Source organism: Epinephelus fuscoguttatus, linkage group LG21 (genome assembly GCF_011397635.1).
Source record: "Epinephelus fuscoguttatus linkage group LG21, E.fuscoguttatus.final_Chr_v1".
In the NCBI taxonomy this organism is placed as follows: Eukaryota; Metazoa; Chordata; class Actinopteri; order Perciformes; family Serranidae; genus Epinephelus; species Epinephelus fuscoguttatus.
The window spans coordinates 12668275-12688383 of NC_064772.1; the positions used below are offsets into that span (position 1 = coordinate 12668275).

Genomic DNA, 20109 nt, shown 5'->3' on the forward strand with positions numbered 1-20109 from the left:
GTGTGTTGTAATCCGAGTTCCTGTTCTTTGATTTGGTAGGTGGTCCAGCTGTGTATGCATGTTAGTGTATATGAGTCCCTGTAAGTGTGTCCCACTGGCTAGCTAATTGCCAATGCTCTGCTTGTAATCATTCAACTCTTACCACTGATAACACCATCCCAATCCATGACAGTGTTGTGCCCACCCTCAGGCTCCCCACTGGGTTAACAATGTTAGCTCTGTCAGCACTGGGGCCATTGTTAGCACCATTAGTTGCAACCTGTCAGCTCAGCCACCTCCATGTTGAGAACTGCTTGCAGACAATCCTGCCACAGACACTGAATCATAGATATGCTCTGAATGTCGCAGAAACTGCGGTTTAGCTATAGAGAACTGGATACAGCATTGGAGGTGGGGCCCAATTCATTCCTGTGAAAGTTGCTCAGTTGTGCATGAAGCCAAAGAAAGTTCCCGGGTATAAAAGTACCCGGATCATCCGCATTGTGGGGCCCAAAGAGAGGCGAAGTTCCTCTTCTTCTGAGGACCCCACTGGGACCTTCTTTCAGGAAAAAATATGTACAGTAGTCAACAGCAAGAGGTAAATCTTTTTTTTTTTCTAGCCCGTTTGAATTGTGGCATTAATAACACATATGATGTTTGTCAATTTAAAAGAAAATTTACCAAAAAAGTCACAGTTTGTGATAGGTTTGTCATAGCACTATTTTGTGTGAAACCACTGAGTGTACTACATCCTGCACAATATATATCACCAATACAAGTAATGTTAGCTAGCTAGCTAACTTGCTAGCAAGCTAGGTTACTTAGCTATGTTGCATGTGCAAATGTTATCTTACCTGATGTGTGGTCATATGTGTGTAGTCTTCCTAATTACGCATTTTCGCAGTCTTACACTTTAACAGTTTTACGACAAACTGACTTTCTTGATCTAAATTCATCTTTAAAAGTGACAAACAACATAACAAGTAGAGCCGCTGCTCCTGAACTGAAAGGGGTCAGCTGAGGTGGTTTGGGCATTTGATTAGGATGACTCTTGGGTGCTTCCAGTTAGAGGTGTTCTGGGCACGTCCCACTGTAGGAGACCCAGAGGTAGACTCAGAACATGCTAGAGGGATTACATATCTCATCTGGGCTAGGAACGCCTTGGGTTCCCCCAGGAGGAGCTGGAAAGTCTTGCCAGGGAGAGGGACGTCTGGGGTGCTTTGCTTGGCCTGCTGCCCCCACGACCCAGCCCCGGATAAGCGGATGAAAATGGATGGATGGATCATATATGTCATTCATGGCACAATTCAAATGGATCAAAAAGTATGTACATATTTTTGCCGAAATATGGTCTCATGGTGGTCCACCAGAGGGGGAGGGACTTCGCCTCTCTATAGAGCAAGCGCACAAGCATTTCCTTTAACTGTGCCTTCAAACTGTTGGTCTCGGGCCTACTCACATGAATCACAGAAGAAAATAACTCTGGAACAGCTATTAGTGAGCTTTAGGACTTCTGGGGTGTAAGGATTTTAATAAGGGCTATTGAAGTATGAAGTTGACGTACTATGGGAACAAGTCTTTTTGGGCCCAATGGCATTACATGACAGACTGAGAAGTTGTAATTACATTTTATAGCCACTACATCGAGTTGTCAAGCCCAACTCTGTTCCTATGGGCTGGGGCTTTGCGATCAATACATTTTTTGACAATAAAATAAAATGGAAAACAACAACTTTTTGAATGTCGAATGTGGTAAACTTTGGTCAGGGTTACTACAAGTCATCATACCTGCTGTCTCTCTCAGGGATCTCTTTGATGGCGATTCGGACCTGGTTGCTGAGGTCTCTCCCGGCGTACACTACTCCATAGGTGCCGCGCCCCAACACCACCCTGTCTCCTGTCTCATTGGTGTCATACTCATACTGTAACACATGCACATTCTTAATTATCAACTGGAACTATAAACACAGATATTTACTGTAAAAAGCATGGCTATATTTATGACCTCCAGTGTATCTCCGTCTCCTTCCCCCTCCAGCTCGACAGCATTGCCTGTACCATCAGATATCATTTCTTTCACCATGGAGCAGAATCTGAAACACACATATACACACACGTGATAACATTATTATTTCCAATTCATGGCCATCAGCTTATGTTGCAATACAGTCGCACATACGTACTGTACCAACACAAACGCAGACAAACACACACACCTACACAGACACATCTAGAGGTGTGTGTCCTCACCGACCGCACTGTTCCTCAGTTGAGAAGTAGATCTGAAAGTCGTCTGAGTTATCATGGACGTAGAGGAAGCAGCAGCGCTCATCAAACTTACTGATGCTGCAGACAGAGGAGTTGGAGTACATGAAAGCTTTGGTTCATTTTTTCTCATCTTTCACTGTGTTGTTACATCTTACGTCAGGATGTTCAAACTCAATGTAATCTTCTTTGTGGAATAATAAGTTTTCATATTTACATGTACGACTTTTCAACCGTTAAATTATGTGCAACAAATGATCATTCAATCTCTCATAGTTATGAACTCAAATAAACGATGACAAATGACGTGTTTTAGCTGCATAACGTCAAACAGTTTGGGACTTTCTGCATTTTATTCAGTTCCAACTTCACATTCATACCTAATGCCTTTGATGGACATGGCAGTGAAGTTCCACTCATGGATCCCTTTCTGTAATGAAAGTGAATGAGGTTTTAAATTTTCACATTGCTCACTTTTGCACAGAATGGTCACATATTTAACCAGAACTCACTCAGAAGCCCTATTGGCATGCAGCCCTTTGCTGCACGTCATCCCTACTCCCTCTCTTATGTTTCCAATCTATCTGAGCTGTCCTATCAACAAAGGCAAAAATTGGCAAAAAAATTATCTTCAAAAAAAGATGACAGACAAAGCAGATCTGTACGGAATTATGATCACAGATGACCTCAGCAATTATTACAAAAATATTAGACATCCCCAGGTCATACTAGTCCTGTGCGAATAGGGCTTAAATCTAACTTTAAAAACGGCTACAAAGTTACATAACTTTGTAATGGGTTCCAAGTTTCCATTCAAATGTGGCAAAAAATTTAACTGAACTTGCAAAAAAAAAGACAGTAATGGGAATTTCCATCCACTGCCACCATACAAATATAAGGTTGTTGATTTATCAAAATATACAACGAGCAGCGCTAATTCACAAATTAGGTGCCATTTAAAGATTGATGAAAATACAGCATTTGCTTTGGTTTCGTGTGTTAATTAAGGAACATTACAGCCCTATTGCATATCGTCACATTTTGCTTTTATTGATACACCAGCACCAGTGAGGCATAAAATTTCTTTTCGAGATACTTTGAGGTTCTTTTCAAATTTCTGTGTCATTTTCCACTCTGACCTTTTAAGTACAAAACAGGTGGAGAGAAACACATTTACTAAGTTTATTTTTGATGTTGCAGTGCAATGAAATGCTGCAGTCAAGAGTACAAGGGTCCTGTGGTTAAAAGTGATATTCTTACTGTTTCCGCAGGAGAGACATGCCAGATAGAGACATTCTTCTCTTCAGCCTCATTGTTAATGGACACATAGGAAGGCTGGTAAATCTTCGTTGGCTCCAGAATCAACACCTGTAACACAAAGAAAAAAGCAAGTGTTAGTGTGAGTCTCTGAATATCTGATTGAGCATGTCTGAATGTTTGTGTGTATTTGTGTTTACTGGAAAGCGCAGTCGATTGGTGGTGCCCTGCGTGGCCTCGACGATGATGTCCATCCAGAAGTTGAGTCTGTCCCGCTGAGGAGAATGTTCTATCGTCTGTTTCTTAAACCTCTGGATCAGCTGCAGGTTCTGCACCACGGAGCGCAAATACCTGGAAAAAAATATCAGACAAGTCATAATCACAACAAGAGGAACTGGAAAGCAATATGGGACTGAATTATAAATGGACAAAGTCAAGGAGGATGTCGATTACCCTGTAATGACACTCCATTTCCTCATATTGTTGATTATTATTTCAATTTTTATGTCATATGTATGGTCAGTGAGAGGAAATTGCCACTGTTTTTATATTCAAAACAACATCAAACACATAAGAGTCAAACTAATGGATGTTTTGAACGGGGTCTACTTTTAGTCCTCTTCTGTCACTGTGGGGGGTTTTTTTAATGCAGAGTATAAAACAGGCTAAAACACAATTACTTTGATTAATAACATGTATTTCATTGATTAACCAAGTGTACTTCCTCAGTACACAAACAATATAAATCATACGGTAAAACAGAGTAGCTTAAAACATGAAAAGTACTTTTTACTGATAACAAACACGCACAGATACTGCACTACAACAACACAGAATAGAACCTTTTTTTGTGAATGTCTTTACCAGAGTGGCGGCTTGAGTTTGAAGAGCTTCTCGGCAGCCTGAGTAGCTTTGGGGATGTCGTTAGCTAGCATGCTAACGGTGAAGAACTGGCCCACGTCCCAGTAATTATTCATTTTCTCCAGGGAACCTTTGCGCCCCAGCAGACTGTTCAACCTCACACCTAAAGACATCACGTTATCAGTGTGAAACAACTGTAAAATAAAACTTCTTTAAAACCACTGAACTTAATTTTGACAGCAAAAGACAAATGAACAAAATGTTATTAGTGATTCTGTATTATCAGTTCTTCATTTTGAACATTCTATGTTTAAACATACTAACATTCAATTCAAATGCAGCAGGCTTTGTGGCCTACCTTGTTTTGTTCACATTTAGGCTGTTTTGAATTCGTTTAACTGTTTCCTTGCAGGTGGCTACAGTATTAGTTAATTATTTACCCCTTAAATTAGGCAAGACACAATTTCACTGTTTCTTTGTACTCTAAAACTGAACTGACTTTGGCACAGTGGATACAGTAAATTGGTCCCAGACGTGGGATTGTAAAACTCTAAAAAAAAAAAAAAAAGTAGAATAGGCCTTTATCTCAGCATTTCCTTCATTTCCGTTGCTAAAACTAACTAAAATTGTTATTTTTAAAGTTAAGATTATTATTCAAAATATATATACTTTCAAAAAATCTTACAGGATAAGGTCAAGAACACAAGCTTTATATTTACAGAGCCTTCACTCTCTGCTTAACAGCTTCACCCGCATAAGAAAAGTACACAATTAGAACAACTAAAGAACTAATAGAACAATGGCCAAGCATCAGGGAGAGGAAAACACTGAATCTGTCAAAAAGTCTATTAAGTATGAATGTTACAAAATAAAATAAATACAAAGTACAGACACAGAATCATAGGAAAAACTTCCTTAAAGTATCAGGAAATTAATTAATTAATCTGCTCAATATTCATCATAATCACTCATTTTACACAAATGTCCTGAATTTGTTTGCAGTGCATTGACTATAATATGAAATATACAAATGTTTAAATATAACTTAGTCAGGGGGTCGTCAGTTTACTCAATGATAGAAAAGGTGTCCCCAAGGAGAAAAGATTGGGAACCAGTGCCGTAAACAATATGTCATTCAAAGCAACTGAAACATTTGATAATGTTTGTATCAGATGGCTCCAGCTTGACTTAAGCATTGTGTGCTGGCGTGATAAAACAATCAAAGTGGGGTTCAGGTTCTTACCTATTTTCCTCAGTTCAATGGAGCTCTCAAACTGTTGGCCAGCAACTATGAGGAGGACAGCCAGGTTGATCCCAGAGTAGAGAGTTGGCTGCAGCTCAAAACCCTTTCTGTACCTGCACCGAAGCAAATAATAGGGAGTGTAGAAAATTATGGTTTCTCAGCATTTACATATTAGAGTTAATAAAAGAGCGTGTATGTGTTCTCACCACTGTATAGCATTGTCCCTGTTTTTGGTGTCTTTGCAGTCTGAGTCCAGGAAGATGTCCTTGTATATCCGTCCACAGAGGCAGAACATGTCCGGTGCTGGATGTTCACATGACTGTAACACCTGCAGCATCACTCTGAGAGCCTGCTCCCTGTCACCAGGACTGTTCCTCCTGCACATGGACAATTTATGAATCAATGTTAGGCTGAGAAGTTGCACTGAACTACATGGTGAATTTATATGTTCTTGGTACAGTTTTACATATTGTTTAATAGAAATTATACATTTCTTTGGTATAATAATTTCCCTTTTAATAAAGAAAATGCCACAAAGTCAGTTTCTGGACTCAATTGAATACATAACTACTGACTGTGTTTTGACTTTCTAGGGCAAAATACATCTAGGGATTATGACATTTGGCTTAAATGTAAGAGGAAAATCCACTTCCTCCAGTTGTAGGGTCAATAAAATCTAAATCCCATTTTAAATTACTTTCTGCACCCATCCAAAGCCTAGGCAAAAATATGAAAAGTAGTAACGACTGGTTCTCTGTACCTGTTGAGGGCAAAGGCGTAGTGGAACTGGATCATTGGCTGGGTGGCCAGATCACAAGTCGGTAGCATCTCCAAAGTCTGCACCAGCTTCACCATGGCATCGTAGTCCTGGCGGTCAGGTTATGTGTATTTATATATACTTAGTTGGTGTTACTGTCACTCCAAATTAAGTCCATGTTGAGTGTTTGTACCTGTATGTCTCTGTAGGAAAACAGCAGGTTCATGACGATGTCCTGGGTGAGGACCTCCGTGTTGTCAATTCGGAGTTTGATGCGCGAAAGCTCCTTGGCCAGCTCCTCTCCTTGGTACTTCTCTCTGGCCTTCCTGATGTCATTTAGCAGGGTGTCCTTAAAGGAAGCACTGCAGAAGAAGCACAGTAAAAGACGAGACAATGAAATGAGAGAAAATTGGGAGAGATCCTCAAATTTTGGGGGAAAAGGTAAGAACAATGTGCTCTTTGGAGCACAGTTGGACTGAAAATCCAAATGCTTTTTACAAGAGGAAGAGTCAAGAGTTGTTGGGGCCATGTAAGCTACCCACCTGCAGACAAGATAATTTATGTGTAATGACATTAATGCTTTAAATGTGTCTCACCAGGATGTGACATGGATGTCCTTCAGCAGGCTGGTGAAGCGGTCGAACAGGGGGACACAGAGCGGCCCCAGCAGGTTGTCCCAGCTGGGCTGCATGTACTCACTGGCCCTGCGCTGGGCGTCACTCTCACAGCACATGTACTCATGGTTAGGAGTCACTATGTAGGGGATGAAGTAGTAGTTACCACTGGATGCCTGGAGGGAGAGAAATAGGAAAACATTCTTTGTCAAAGGAAAAAGAGGACTGAAATTTGAGTGCTTAAATATAATACAGCTCTATATGGGATAAATACACACGTGCTGGATGCCAGGTGTAAAAGGAGTCCAGGAAGGAAGGAAGAGAAGAGATGGAGAGATTGGGGATTATGGAGTGATTAATGAGGCGGATCAGTATGAGCAGAGGATCAGCACACTACTGAGATTTTGGATAGCATCATGACAACATCAGCAAAGGTTAACGGAAGTAATCAAGCTCACATGGCTGTTAAAGATCCGAAACACCAAGAACTAATGCACATAAATACACAACGCAACACCACGTCTCTTTATCTCTCTATGTATTTATGTAGAGGCCGATAAACATTGACTATAGGGCACTACTTGCTCATATTTATTTCCACCCATTCACGCAACACTGCTGTAAACTACCAGTAATTCTCAAACCAAGTGCTGGAGTTACCAGGTCTCAATAGTTAGTCTTGGCGTTGTGCTAACTACAAGTAGCGGTGACGAAGACCTGCTGTTTATTTTTGTAAGCTGAAACCATTTCCCTCAGTGGAAACAAAGCTTGTATTTACTTCTAATTCACAAATAAGAAACAATAAATTGTGAAGACAATGAAGTCCCCTAGCTACGAGACTAATTTATACAATGTAAAATGTCATTGGCTTATGCTAATATTGTTAGCATGCAGTATTTGTGGAGAAAACATGTAGTTTTGGGTAATGATGTTGCTGTTAACACACATTTTATGTGTGTTTTAGGTGTTAGTTGAACACAACCAAACTTTACAGCACTTCACAAAAACTCAACACAGCAGAATAGACACCCTCAGACTCAGAAACTACTCAAACAAAGACACACCACTGCTGAAGTATAAATGCTCACAACAGCGTAGGTTATTTACATAGGCTATGATGTGGCTCACAACTATAAATCAGATTTTATTTCTAAAGTTTATGTCATCATATTAATATTAAAAAGCCCTGACTGTCTACATAACTGCTGGATCTCATGTAATATAACCTGCCGTCCTGAGCTTATCATCTCTTCTTAGAACAGACAGTGGCTTTTTATCCGTCTTTGGTTTTGTGAGTGACACACTTTTGTTAGGGCATTTAATTTGTTATTCACACAACATCCCATGGGGAGGTCAGTGTTTTTGGCTCCTCCTCCATGTTTGTTATTATTATTAGCCTTTGAGGAAATCTCCCAGCATGCCCTGGTGCAGCATGGTACCTACTTTATTGCGCAATCCAGAGCCTCTGTACTCTGGAGGCAACTGAACCCAGGGAAAACCTAACGCTGGAGGACGAGAGGCCTTCTCCACACACACAGATAGACAAACAATACACACAATACATTAAACAATATAATGTGTGTGTGTGCGTGTGTGAGAAAGAGCAAGACAGAGAGAGAGAGAGAGAGAGAGAGAGAGACAGAGAGACAGAGTGAAAGCATGTAGATATGCATTCCTGCATGCAGTTGTGCATGAGAGGATGAATGGCACTTGTCACGAATATAACTCCACAAATAGCACAGGACAGTGTACGCACATAAATAACACACAGACACACACACACACACACAGAAACTTACTGTGTTTTTCTGTGCTACCATGTCCTGTAAAGAGATATAAAAGAGAAGTGAGAATGGATTTAAAGTGTGTACTCTTGTGCTCTCTTTAGTGGTGCTGCCACATTACTACTTCAAACAGCTGTTTCCCCCTGGCTGCACAGTGCATGCTTGACTGTAGTGGATCACTTTGTTCTGAGGAACTGCCAAGGAATGGCATCCATGAACTCTAAATACACCCACAGAAGAATCAAAGAGGTGTGTGTATTTGTGTGTGTCGGTGTGTGTGGGGCAGTACCTTCAGTGACTGGGCAGTGTCAGGATCAGTGTCGTGGTACAGGATGACGTTGTTGGCCATGTCGAAGCTCTCCCTCACACCCAGGTGGTAAAACAAGGAGGGCTGCCGAAACACATCGCTCATGTCCACAACTGCGATGTCTGGAAGGAGGAACGAGAGTCGGCAACCATGTTGACAACCACGAGGAGGCACATAAAGGCGGCAAAAACATTCTCGAAGCTCATGTTAAAATCCATCAGCCCTTGCGTTAAACACTCTGAGATCTACAACCTTTAGGAGAACATCTGACCTCTGACGTTATACGAGGTGGGAATGTTTTTAACAGTAAGCATCAGTGGTGGAAGTAGTACTCTGACCTTTTACTTCAGTAGATATAGCAATATTATAGTGTAGATATACTATTATAAGTGAAAGTGCTGCATTCTTAACTTTGCTTAAATGAAAATATAAAAGTATTTGCATTAAAATATACTTAGAGTACCAAAAGTTAAAGTACTCATTACGCAGAATGGCCCTTTCAGTATAATTGATAATACATTATTGCATTATAATTATTAATGTGTTGCAGCTGGTAAAGTTGGAGTTAATATCAGCTACTATATAAACTGCTAGATTGATTTATATTTTGTACAAATCCGCTAGGTAACTAGTAATTGACACTGAGCGTGCCTATGTTTACAAAATCCAACCAATGTTAACCAATGTTATCATGAGCCAGGAGGCTGTGATCACATGACCTATGTGCTGCAGGGTGATGGGAGCAAAGGAAGAATTCAGGTGACCTAGTATAAAGCGGGACACTGTGCATAGGCACATGGTTGAGGTGATGGTTGGATCAAAAAACACAGGACTTTGACCCAGGAGACCAGGATTTGGGTTCCGTGTCAAACCAGAAATCAATGTTGAGTTATTTGAAGTTACATACAATGTAACAACACAGTATCAGTTTATCAGGCTACATAAATTATGTACGTATAACGTTAGCGTAATGACGCCCAACCACAATGCTTTTCCCAAACCTAACCTAACCTGCTGCACTAACTTATGAGATATCATACAAACAGTTGTATGAGGAGATACACTGGATAAATGTAGTGAAGTAAAAAGTACAATATTTGCCTCCAAAATGTCACAGAGTTGAAATATAAAGTAGCATAAAATGTAAACACTCAAATAAAGTGTAAGAACTTGCATTTAAGTACAAGCCTTTTTTGAGACAGGTTAAAACAACAAGACAGTTAGAAGCTCCTTTTCAAGCTTGCAAACTGTGTTATTAACGATTTCTGATACAAGAACAAAAACACATAGTAAAAGTGGCGTACAAAATATCAAGACATCAAGAATAGCAGGGAGTCTTTGTTTTTTGTCCCCCCGAAGTAGTGTGGAAGCCCTTTTCACCCCCGCTGCATTGTACATGGATTAAAAACAGAGGTGAATGTAATTCTTCTCTGGAGCTGGTAGTTTTCATGAGCTGCACTCCAGAAGAGAAACGTCACTCAGCATACTGTAGATGCCTCAAGCACACTAAATGATAGTGTGTGTGTGTGTGTGTGTGTGTGTATAAAGAAAACAAAATTGGACTAGTGTGCAGACACGAAGAACCACATTTATTTAATGGGGCAGCTTTCATCTTGATGCAGTAATTATATATACCTACAGCACAAGTACTGTGCTTATAGTGTGCATGAACGAAATTTCAGTTGGTCAAAAGGCAGTGCAAACAAAGATTTGATTTTTAGAAATAAATGGATTACCTTAATGAGATACACGTCTACAGACATAAAATGCAAGGCCTACTTATGCACAGGGATGTTAGCTAAATGTTAAAGTCACCTTGCTAACATACTCACAATATGCTGATGATTAGCAGGTATGAGTTTACCATGTTCTGCATCTTAGTTTAGCATGTCAGCAAGCTAACATTTGTATTTAGCACTAAACATAAAGTGCAGCTGAGACTGATGGGAATGTCAGTAGTTTTGAACTTGGTCATAAATTTTGACCTGGAAATGGTGGTAGATGAAAGGTCAGAGATCAGAGTCATTACAGTTCATCCTCTGAGGCAATCTGACTATTAACTGTGAAGTCACATTTCCCAAAACTATGATGTCAACCTCATGGTGGCACTGTCAAGGGATCACTAAAGTTACTGAGATTCATCCTCTGGGGACCGTGAATATCTGCAAAAGAATTTGTGGCAATCCATCCAATCGTTGTTTAGACATTTCTCTCAGAACCATGACTGTCAACTTCATGGTGGCTCTGGATTAAAAGTCAGGGGATCAACAAAGTTATTCAGATTTATCATTTCCAGATCAAATCGTTCAATAATTGTTGAGATATTTTTGCTATAAACCAAAGTGTTAGACTAACCAACTGACATACTGAGATTGCAATCTCTAAAACCACACAGATTAGCAACCAGCACTTGTCAGATGTTAGATTAACATCAGGGCACATGTTGTACTGCACCATTTTTTACATAGTTTACTTTCACATGAGAATCTCATACATGGCTGGAACACAAAAGGTTAACCAGACCTGCATCGTGTATGCTGGCTTTGTGGTTTCACTCTTTCCTCCAAATCAGCTTTTTCTTTTCCTTAAACTGATCACATGCTTCTCATGTGCCCATTATGACACACAGCAACCACAACATTCATTCATTCATTCATCTTCTAACCGCTTCATCCTCTTGAGGGTCACGGGGGGGCTGGAGCCTATCCCAGCTACATCGGGCGAGAAGCAGGGTACACCCTGGACAGGTTGCCAGACTATCGCAGGGCTGACACATAGAGACAAACAACCATTCACGCTCACATTCACACCTATGGACAATTTAGAGTTACCAATTAACCTAGTCCCCAATCTGCATGTCTTTGGACTGTGGGAGGAAGCCGGAGTGCCTGGAGAGAGCAACCACAACATGTCCTATCTTAAACACAAATGAAAGAGATTTTGGCTCCATCCATTGAGCGTTAAATTTAACCAATGAGATGCTTTCGACTGAGTTCTTGTTGTAATAGCAAACAAATATATTATTAATATATAATAATATAATAATAATAATTATTATTATTATAATAATAATATATAATAATAAACAATGTCTGAAAAGTCAGACATCTTCAGAGGTCATTTTAAAGAATTAAAGGGATACTCTGCCTACTTTCATGTATTATAACATTGTGGGTTGTGTGTGCAAATGACCTTTGGTAAACTTTCCTTCATCTTAACCAGGGCTCAGATCTACTCGCTGGGGCTGTTGCTTGAACTACAGATTGTACCAAAAATGTGTATGTGTGTGTGTGTGTGTGTGTGTGTGTGTGTGTGTGTGTGTATATATAATTTCATAAACCAAGAACCTGTCACTTAATTGCCTATTTCTCGCCAACAATGTCTTTAGAAACATATTTTATTGCACTGTTTGCCTGTTACATGAGAATTTGTGAGCAAGAATACTGTTCCCTGTATAAAGTGCTGCAAGGATGATACGGTACCATTTGCTGCTAAGCAGTATTTTGTATATATTTATTTATTTTTTTGGGTGTACTCAGTAAGTATTTATTACTCTTACGCACTTTATATTATAGATGTGCTTTCTTGATATTGGTCTATTTAATACCTACTGATATATTTTTGTACTTTTTTCTCTTCTATGAGATGTTTTTCTATGATTACCAGGATTCTGCTTGGTGCTCTGGTGATTGTCTAATGCCATGCAGCTGTGTGACTGGGAATGGAGATTATTTCTGCATGTCTCACCCTGCTTTTCTGTCTTTTCACACACTGAGGAAGACACTTGTCAAAACCCGTCTGCGTGTTTGATCGTCTGTACCAGTGAGGTATTAAAAGTTGGTAACGAAGGACACTGAGTGTTGCTGGCTTTTTCTTGTTTATACTGTTGTTCTGTGGCCGAGCACCTCCAGACTTTTTTCTTCTTTTTTGAGAGTGCATGTTGTCTTTCTTCTTTGATTTTCTACCTTTTGAGCAAAAGCAAATGCCACAGTCCTTTTCCCCTGTTTTTCTCTGGTCATGTAGCACCAATTTCAGAAGTAATCGCCTCTTTCTACTGCACAGACAGCCCTGCTTTATTAAAAGACCATCTTTCCAGCAGTGAAATACTTCTTCAACATTAAGCAGAGAGCACCAGAGGTCATTAAGTCCTTTAATTGTATTGTGTGATAGTGTATCCCAATCAATACTCAGTATCATAATCTATACACTTGAAAAGCTACACATTTCCCTGCCTTCTGATACATGGTGTATATATTTTGCTTGCTCTAACACCTCCAACGAACGTGCATTGTTCATAAACGTGCCACGACCTGATTTTAAGAGTCTTGCAGCCAAACATCTAATTAAACATTGGCAGCAGACACAAGGCAAATAAACGCTTCATGCTTTTCAGGTTTTCAACAGAAGCTGTGAGTCAATGAGGAACTGAGATTTTAAAACCGCCCTCTTCCTTCTCAATCATAAGGCATATCTTCCTTTTAAATAAAACACACCCTCCCACAATTTACCAATGAATGTAACGGTTGTAATTTCTCGCTTTGAAATAGCTCTGAAATGGTCGCTCAAACACTCCAGAATGTATCTGTATTTAATAACAATATTCTATATGCAGAAATGGTGAAAGGTGGTGCGTGAGTCATTATCTGAGAGAGTAATCAGAAAATTGCAGACTTGCAACACATATTAGAATACTAATTGTACTTTCTCTTTGCGTTTCACGCATTAAGCCACGCAAATAACTTTTGTGCAACTTCTGCGCATGAAACATTATTTTTTAAAGTACATAACCTCAGTTTTAACCTGCACGACTCTTACAACCTGCAAACACCGTGCTGTTACACTGACACACACCTGCATCGTAGAAACTGTCCAGCACTGATGTCTCTCCAAAGTCCAGCCGTCCGAAGGTGACGGTGGTTAGCAGCGCGCTCTCCGAGTCGCAGGCTCTCTGCAGACACTGCAACGCTCCGGACTCCGGGCTGCTGGCCATCACCGACTTCAGCCCGTCGTTCAGGACGTACACCACCCGCAGGGAGCGCTGCTTGGCCGGCGGGCAGGGGCTGGACACCTCGCCCCTCTCCCGGTCCCGGTCCCGCTCCAGTACGCACGTTCCGGCGGAGTGCTCTCCTCCCATGTCTGCGACCTGGGCGCTCTGTCCCGTATCCATGGCGAGAACCAGGGAAGTGTTTCTGCTTTATCTCCTTCCTTCTCCCTCCCGTGACTTCCTATGTTTTGTCTGTCTCCTCCGACTCGTCCTCCTCTCGCTCACTTGTTGCGCACCTGTCCTGGCCGCAGAGGAGCGCGTCTGAGTTTGTCCCTCCGCATCTCCGCCTCATTAACTCACATCATCTGCCGATTATCTCGCACCAAGAAGTCCGCTTCACCCAGACTGGATCCGACTAGATCCGAGAGGCAGAGAGAGGAGGAGATGTGGAGAGACAAAAATGCATCCAGAAGTGAAATTACACCACTTTGGCTCTTCAGTGTGATTTCAAGTCTGACGTAGGGGAGACTGTTTAACTGCAGGATACAATCAGGACCGTGTTGTCCACAGTGTGAAATGTTATCACCATCTCCCTGGTTGTCTAAATATAAAACGGTATGTCCTTCTGGACCCCTCCTCTACCCCCTGCAAAGTTATTCTCACTCATGTTCACCATATAAAATCAGCACAGAGCTCATATGATTGAAGTATTTCCTCATCAGTGAGCCTATTTGTTGATGTGAATCAAATGTGATATTGATTTCCACAGTCTTTCCTAGCAGAAAGTCTGGATCCTTTATGCCCTGGTGGCACGTGTTAATGCCGGACAGTACCGACAGCCAGGAGCCGTCTATCACACTCTGTTGGCAGAGGGGACACGAGGCTCATGTGTATTTCCAAAATGGGGTCAGTGCCACTGCTCCTTCCTCAATACCTGGAAATGTTTGAATGCTTTCTAGAAGAACCACAATGCGGTTGTTTTCATTTTAGGTTGGTGTTCCAGTTTTCTAGGAGAAATGAGTAGCATAACAATAGTAGTAGGTCTAGTGATCTCATTTTTATTCAGTGTTACTAAGATACTTAATTACTTTTCATGTTAATATGGTATTTCTAATATTTTGCATGTAAATGGACTGGACTATGAACAACAACAGCAGCTCCTATAGCTTTTATGATGTGCAAATGCAGCCAATGAGACAAGGTATTCCTGAGGAACGAGAGACTAACGCTGTGTCTCAAATCACATACTCCCGTACACTTCCATGTGGTATACTATGTGCACTGTGTAGGCCTACTTATTGGCGTAGTGAGCGAATTTGTGCACTTACTGGAAATGGCGACAGCAAATTAGCTAGTTAGCAAACTAGCATTAGCGTTTGCGTTATCGTTCGTGGTACAAATCATTACAGACTGCTAAATTAACCCAATAAACATACTGCCGGCTTATACCCAACAACAGTATAGTGCTGCTTAGTGCAAAAAACACATGTATTTGTACAATGCAGCGACGTTCGCGGTCGCACAGTCCTTGGCCGCCATTTCCTGTTTGAAAAGTGGTTCCTCCCCTTCCGCTACATAGCCAAGATGGCTACCATTGAGGGCGAGAAGTGTCCATAGTTCCACACTCAACTTCTTGACCATTTTGAGTGCACCACCCGGGTACTCATAGTGCACTGCATTTTTCTATACTTCTCAGTGTGAACGCACTTATGCACCCAAAATAGTAAGTGTAAGTACAGAAGTGCGTGATTTGAGACACAGCACAAGTCCAGCTGCCTCAACATAAATCAGGATTTATCATGAAACCCCAACCAGCTAATGTAATGCTGACATTTTTGAAGATCTCATTTTACCATCTCTTTAAACACAACCGATTTTTTTGGCCACTTGGGGGCAGCAGAAACAAGTTGTGAACACAGTGCCAACATATCACATTAAAAGTTGACATGGCAAACTTGTTGATAAACAGTTGCTAGTTTACAGTTATGGAGTAACACATATACATATATGGTTTATTAAGAGTCATGTTTGTGTCCACCTGGTGAATGTCCAACATTTCACTTTCAGCTCCTCAAGGAAACATCTGTCTCCTTGGCTGCTAAATGCTCCATTGTGTTCACAAGCTAGTCGCTAGCTGTGTCTGCTGTCTGGTGCTGAGCAGGTAATGTACTCAGGGCTTTAAAGAGGACCTAATATGCTAATTTTCAGGTTTATACTTGTATTTTGGGTTTCTACGAGAACATGTTTACACTTTAATGTTCAAAAAACATGTTATTTCCCTACTGTCTGTGCTGGAACGCCTGCATTCACCCTCTGTCTGACACTCTTTGTTGTAGCTCCTATTGCTTTATGCTTTCAAGAGGGTTCCTGGTTTGAACCCAGGGTGGGGGGCCTGAACCCAGGGTGGGGGAGCTCTTATGTGTGGAGTGTCAGTGTGGGTTTTCTACCTACAGTGTTCAGGCTGATGATTTAAACACCCTTTTCTCAGTCCTGGTTTGACTTTTGTTCATTACTACAGCACATTCAAAACGGTATGCTTTAATGTTAACTTTAAAGTCGTGTTTTGTGGCATTTCTTTCTACATTTAAACACCCCAAAAACTACTACTACCTACTATATTCTGCAATACTGAAGTTCACTGACATGATGTCTTTTTCACAGTTTCAGTGATTTTATATATGTATTTATCTTCCCTTTTTCTAAGTTACATCTAAATAATGCTGTTGCAGAAATTCTTTGGTGGTTTCAGTGCCCATTAAGGCTGAATCAGGACTTTTACTTCTGTTTTTGGTCACACAGATGTCCAGTTTTCATCTGTCGCAAACACACATACCATGCTCTCTAACAGTTATCTATAAAGGAGCAGCAATTGTTTAAATAAACAATGTAAAGAGCAACAGATATTACTCTTCATTCATACAGCACTGTATATCACACATTTTACCAACAGACAATTCAAACATGTTTGGTAATTTTAAGAAACACAATATGCACACGTACAGTACATAATAGCATCTTTATTACACTGAAATATAAAAGTATATATTTATCACTATCCTGGAGAGGAAGGACCAAGTCAAGAAAACAACCTGTAGACTCAGTTGTAGCAGTTTTCTTGTTGTCATACGAAAGACAGAAAGAAAGAAAGAAAGAAAAAAAGAAAGAAAGAAAGAGAGAGAGAGAAAAAGAAAGATTTGGAGTCAAAAACAGGAAGGCCACAGTGACGGGTTGCCATAGATTCTGTGCACATGTAAGGAAGGGAGGCAAACAGCCGTACATGCTACCACACATACACACAGACATGCACACACACATTGTTATCTGTGAGGTCCTTTCACTGACTACATTCTTACAACCCTGTCCTTAACGTTACCCTTCACCTGCTGCCTAAAGAGCACCAGAAACATCAGATGCACATGGATCTCAGTTTTTATTGGGTTTTTTTTTTGGGGTGGGGGGGTGATGCGACCAGCACAGCTGTTTCTTGAGGTTTCTGGAGTCGTGGTGCAAAAGTGCAAAAGCAAAAAAAAAAAACAAAAACAAAAGGTAAAAGAAAATGTTTTGGTCCAGAAGGCTTGATAAACATCATAGGCGTGTTCATGCAGTGACAAGTGCTTTTCTTTGCATATACCTTTCATTTGCAGACAAATATCACAGGACAGTTTCAGAATTTACCAAAGAAATTGTTGACTTTTTGGGAAACATGTTTCTGTGCTTGCCTGCCATGACTTGGATGAGAAGAATGATACCACTCTTGCGACTGAATGTTAAGTATGAAGGAGACACTTAGCTTAGCTTAACTTAGCTTAGCATAAATACAGGAAACAGGAGGAACAGATAGCTTGGCTCTGTCCAAGGGTAACAAAATCAACCTATCAGCACCTCGAAAGCTCACTTATTACCCTCCCTGAATGGTCAGTCACAGGTATTTATCAGCTCCAGCTCTGATCGGCAGTGACCGCTTGGACATGCTAATTTTCGCCCCTTGTCCGGCAGTGAGCAGTCCACATCTTCCTCCTCGCATCATCGCCTATCTGAATATTACTATCTGACCTGCTGAAGTTATGAAATGATACTGTGCAACTCATTCCTTGTCTTGTCACAGATGTGCCCTGCCCCCACATTTCTTCACTGATTCTTGGTCAAACAACTTTTTAATGGCTTTTATTGCATGCAGAAAATTGAACGTGTTCCAAAAACTTTAATGACGGACAAAAGTTTCGGACTGCGTGTGCAAACAAGATTGACACAACATGAGGTTGTGTTTATCTTTAGAGTATGTTTTTTAGAATATTTCCCAAAGTGTCCACTATTCCTTTAAATAGCACCTATTGTATCAGTACTTGACATGTTGGTTAGATTTAGGGGGAAGAATCATGATGTGCTTATTAGCCTCCAAACAGTTGGAATATTTGACTGCAAATTAAAAAATCGTGGTATCAAGAGGAAAAATGGGTCAGGGAAATATGTCCAAATGCCAGTGCTGTTAATGGCTGATGCTTCAAAACCACCCGCCTGCAGTGTACCATAGAAACATCAAGCTCAGTGTGTCAAACAAAGTAAACCTAATCCTAACAATGTGCTTCACTGTAAAGGCTTTGATCAACCAAAATCCTAACATTAATCTTGCCAGTTGGAGAAGTCATGATTCGGCCCAAAACAACCTCACTTTACAAAAATGTCCCTATTTCAAAGGCCTAAAACTGCAGTCCTCACAAGGATGGAAAACAAAACACTCATACACACACACACACACACACACACTCACAGGCAAAGGCCGCAGAGTGGACACAGACCAGCACAGAGGTTGTCTGTACCAACCGGGCTACAAAGGTCGAGTTCCAAGTTTCCTTCACACTTAGAAAACAAAAAGTACCAGCGTGATTGCCACGGCACTCAGCCTCTGTGTCGTCGTTGCGTAACCGTGGCAACACACTGCAACAGGCCGCGGTCAGTCAGTACCGGTGGCACAGCAAGCATTCGACAAGATAGCAGTAAACTTAACAAGAGAAGCTTCTTTGAAAGAAAAATAAAGAAGTAAACGCAGGATAAGGCGGCGTCAGAGAGGGAAGGTGGCTGATTCCATGGTACTGTATTGTTGCTGATTTTGATGGTGATGATCATTTGGCACAAACTTTGTTTTGGCGGAAGTGTTTCAGGCCAACAGTGACAATGTTTTCAAATGTTGGCCTCCGATGTGATGATAAGAGGATGCTTTAGTCTTCATTTTGACATGCTCTTCTTTATGTGCTCTACTTCCATCTGTAAAACAAAGATGGACGTGTGATTTAATTTCTTGTACACTGAAAGACATTTAGCTGCTGCTCTTTAAATCCTTTCTTGATATTAGAGTCACATGACAAGAGAATGAATGTATTATTTTCATATTCAATTAATCTGATTATTTTTCAATTAATAAATCAAATACAGATTTTCCAATGCTCAAGGTAACATCTTTGAATGACTTGGGTTTTTTTTTCTGACCAAAACCACAAAGTATCCGGTTTACAATGATAAATTACAGGAAGAGAATGTTTCAAATATATTTCTTTTAAAAAAACAAGCAGCGAGTAAGATTTAGTGGCATCTATATATCTATATGTGTGAACTGCAGATTGCAACCAGCTGAAACTTCTCCCATGTAAACTCCCAGTTAGGATTCCTTTAGTGTTATTCGTTTAGGAGATTTTCACCAGGAGCAGAATTATCTGCAGAGATCTCTTCCTCTCCAAAACAAATGGACCAGGTGATTGATCCTGATAAAAACAGCAAATCAGTGTGTCTCTGATGCTATTTGGCTCGTCACAAATGGCCGCTAGCCCAGCACCTGCTAATGAATGCTCACCTTTCTCCTCCAATAACTTAAGACCCAGATGTTCTGGAGGCTTTTACCAGAAGCCGAATTATCCACAGAGATCTCTTCCTCTCCAAAATAAACAGATGCCATTTTCTAATTTGGTAAAAACACTGAATAAAGCAGTTTCATGTTAAAATTCTGTGTTTTTCCAATGCTGTTCAGTGGCTACTAACAACAGTAGCCAACATGAAAATGCGAACA

The 20109-nt window shown here is 40.6% G+C and overlaps 2 protein-coding genes across 4 annotated transcripts in view; both read right to left on the reverse strand.

The window, feature by feature from the left end:
- map3k15 (mitogen-activated protein kinase kinase kinase 15) overlaps positions 1-14959 on the reverse strand; it is a 37010-nt gene extending 22051 nt beyond the window's left edge. Inside the window, exons 1-16 of one of the 3 annotated variants that reach the window (XM_049565154.1) lie at positions 13919-14959; positions 9050-9189; positions 8776-8799; positions 8420-8497; positions 6959-7152; positions 6556-6724; positions 6366-6472; positions 5812-5982; positions 5606-5718; positions 4366-4525; positions 3702-3852; positions 3505-3612; positions 2625-2674; positions 2230-2325; positions 1985-2072; positions 1768-1901 (exon numbers count right to left, since the gene is read on the reverse strand). In XM_049565154.1, coding sequence (XP_049421111.1) covers positions 1768-1901; positions 1985-2072; positions 2230-2325; positions 2625-2674; positions 3505-3612; positions 3702-3852; positions 4366-4525; positions 5606-5718; positions 5812-5982; positions 6366-6472; positions 6556-6724; positions 6959-7152; positions 8420-8497; positions 8776-8799; positions 9050-9189; positions 13919-14234 — 2099 coding nt within the window. In that variant the 5' untranslated portion in view covers positions 14235-14959. Of the gene's footprint in view, positions 1-1767; positions 1902-1984; positions 2073-2229; positions 2326-2624; positions 2675-3504; positions 3613-3701; positions 3853-4365; positions 4526-5605; positions 5719-5811; positions 5983-6365; positions 6473-6555; positions 6725-6958; positions 7153-8419; positions 8501-8775; positions 8800-9049; positions 9190-13918 lie in introns of all 3 variants that reach the window. The other 2 variants (XM_049565153.1, XM_049565155.1) reach the window with 2 other exon arrangements.
- Positions 14960-17048: 2089 nt separating this feature from the next.
- sh3kbp1 (SH3-domain kinase binding protein 1) overlaps positions 17049-20109 on the reverse strand; it is a 53321-nt gene continuing 50260 nt past the window's right edge. The window contains exon 19 of the mRNA XM_049564798.1: positions 17049-19313. Coding sequence (XP_049420755.1) covers positions 19275-19313 — 39 coding nt within the window. The 3' untranslated portion in view covers positions 17049-19274. The remainder of the gene's footprint in view (positions 19314-20109) is intronic.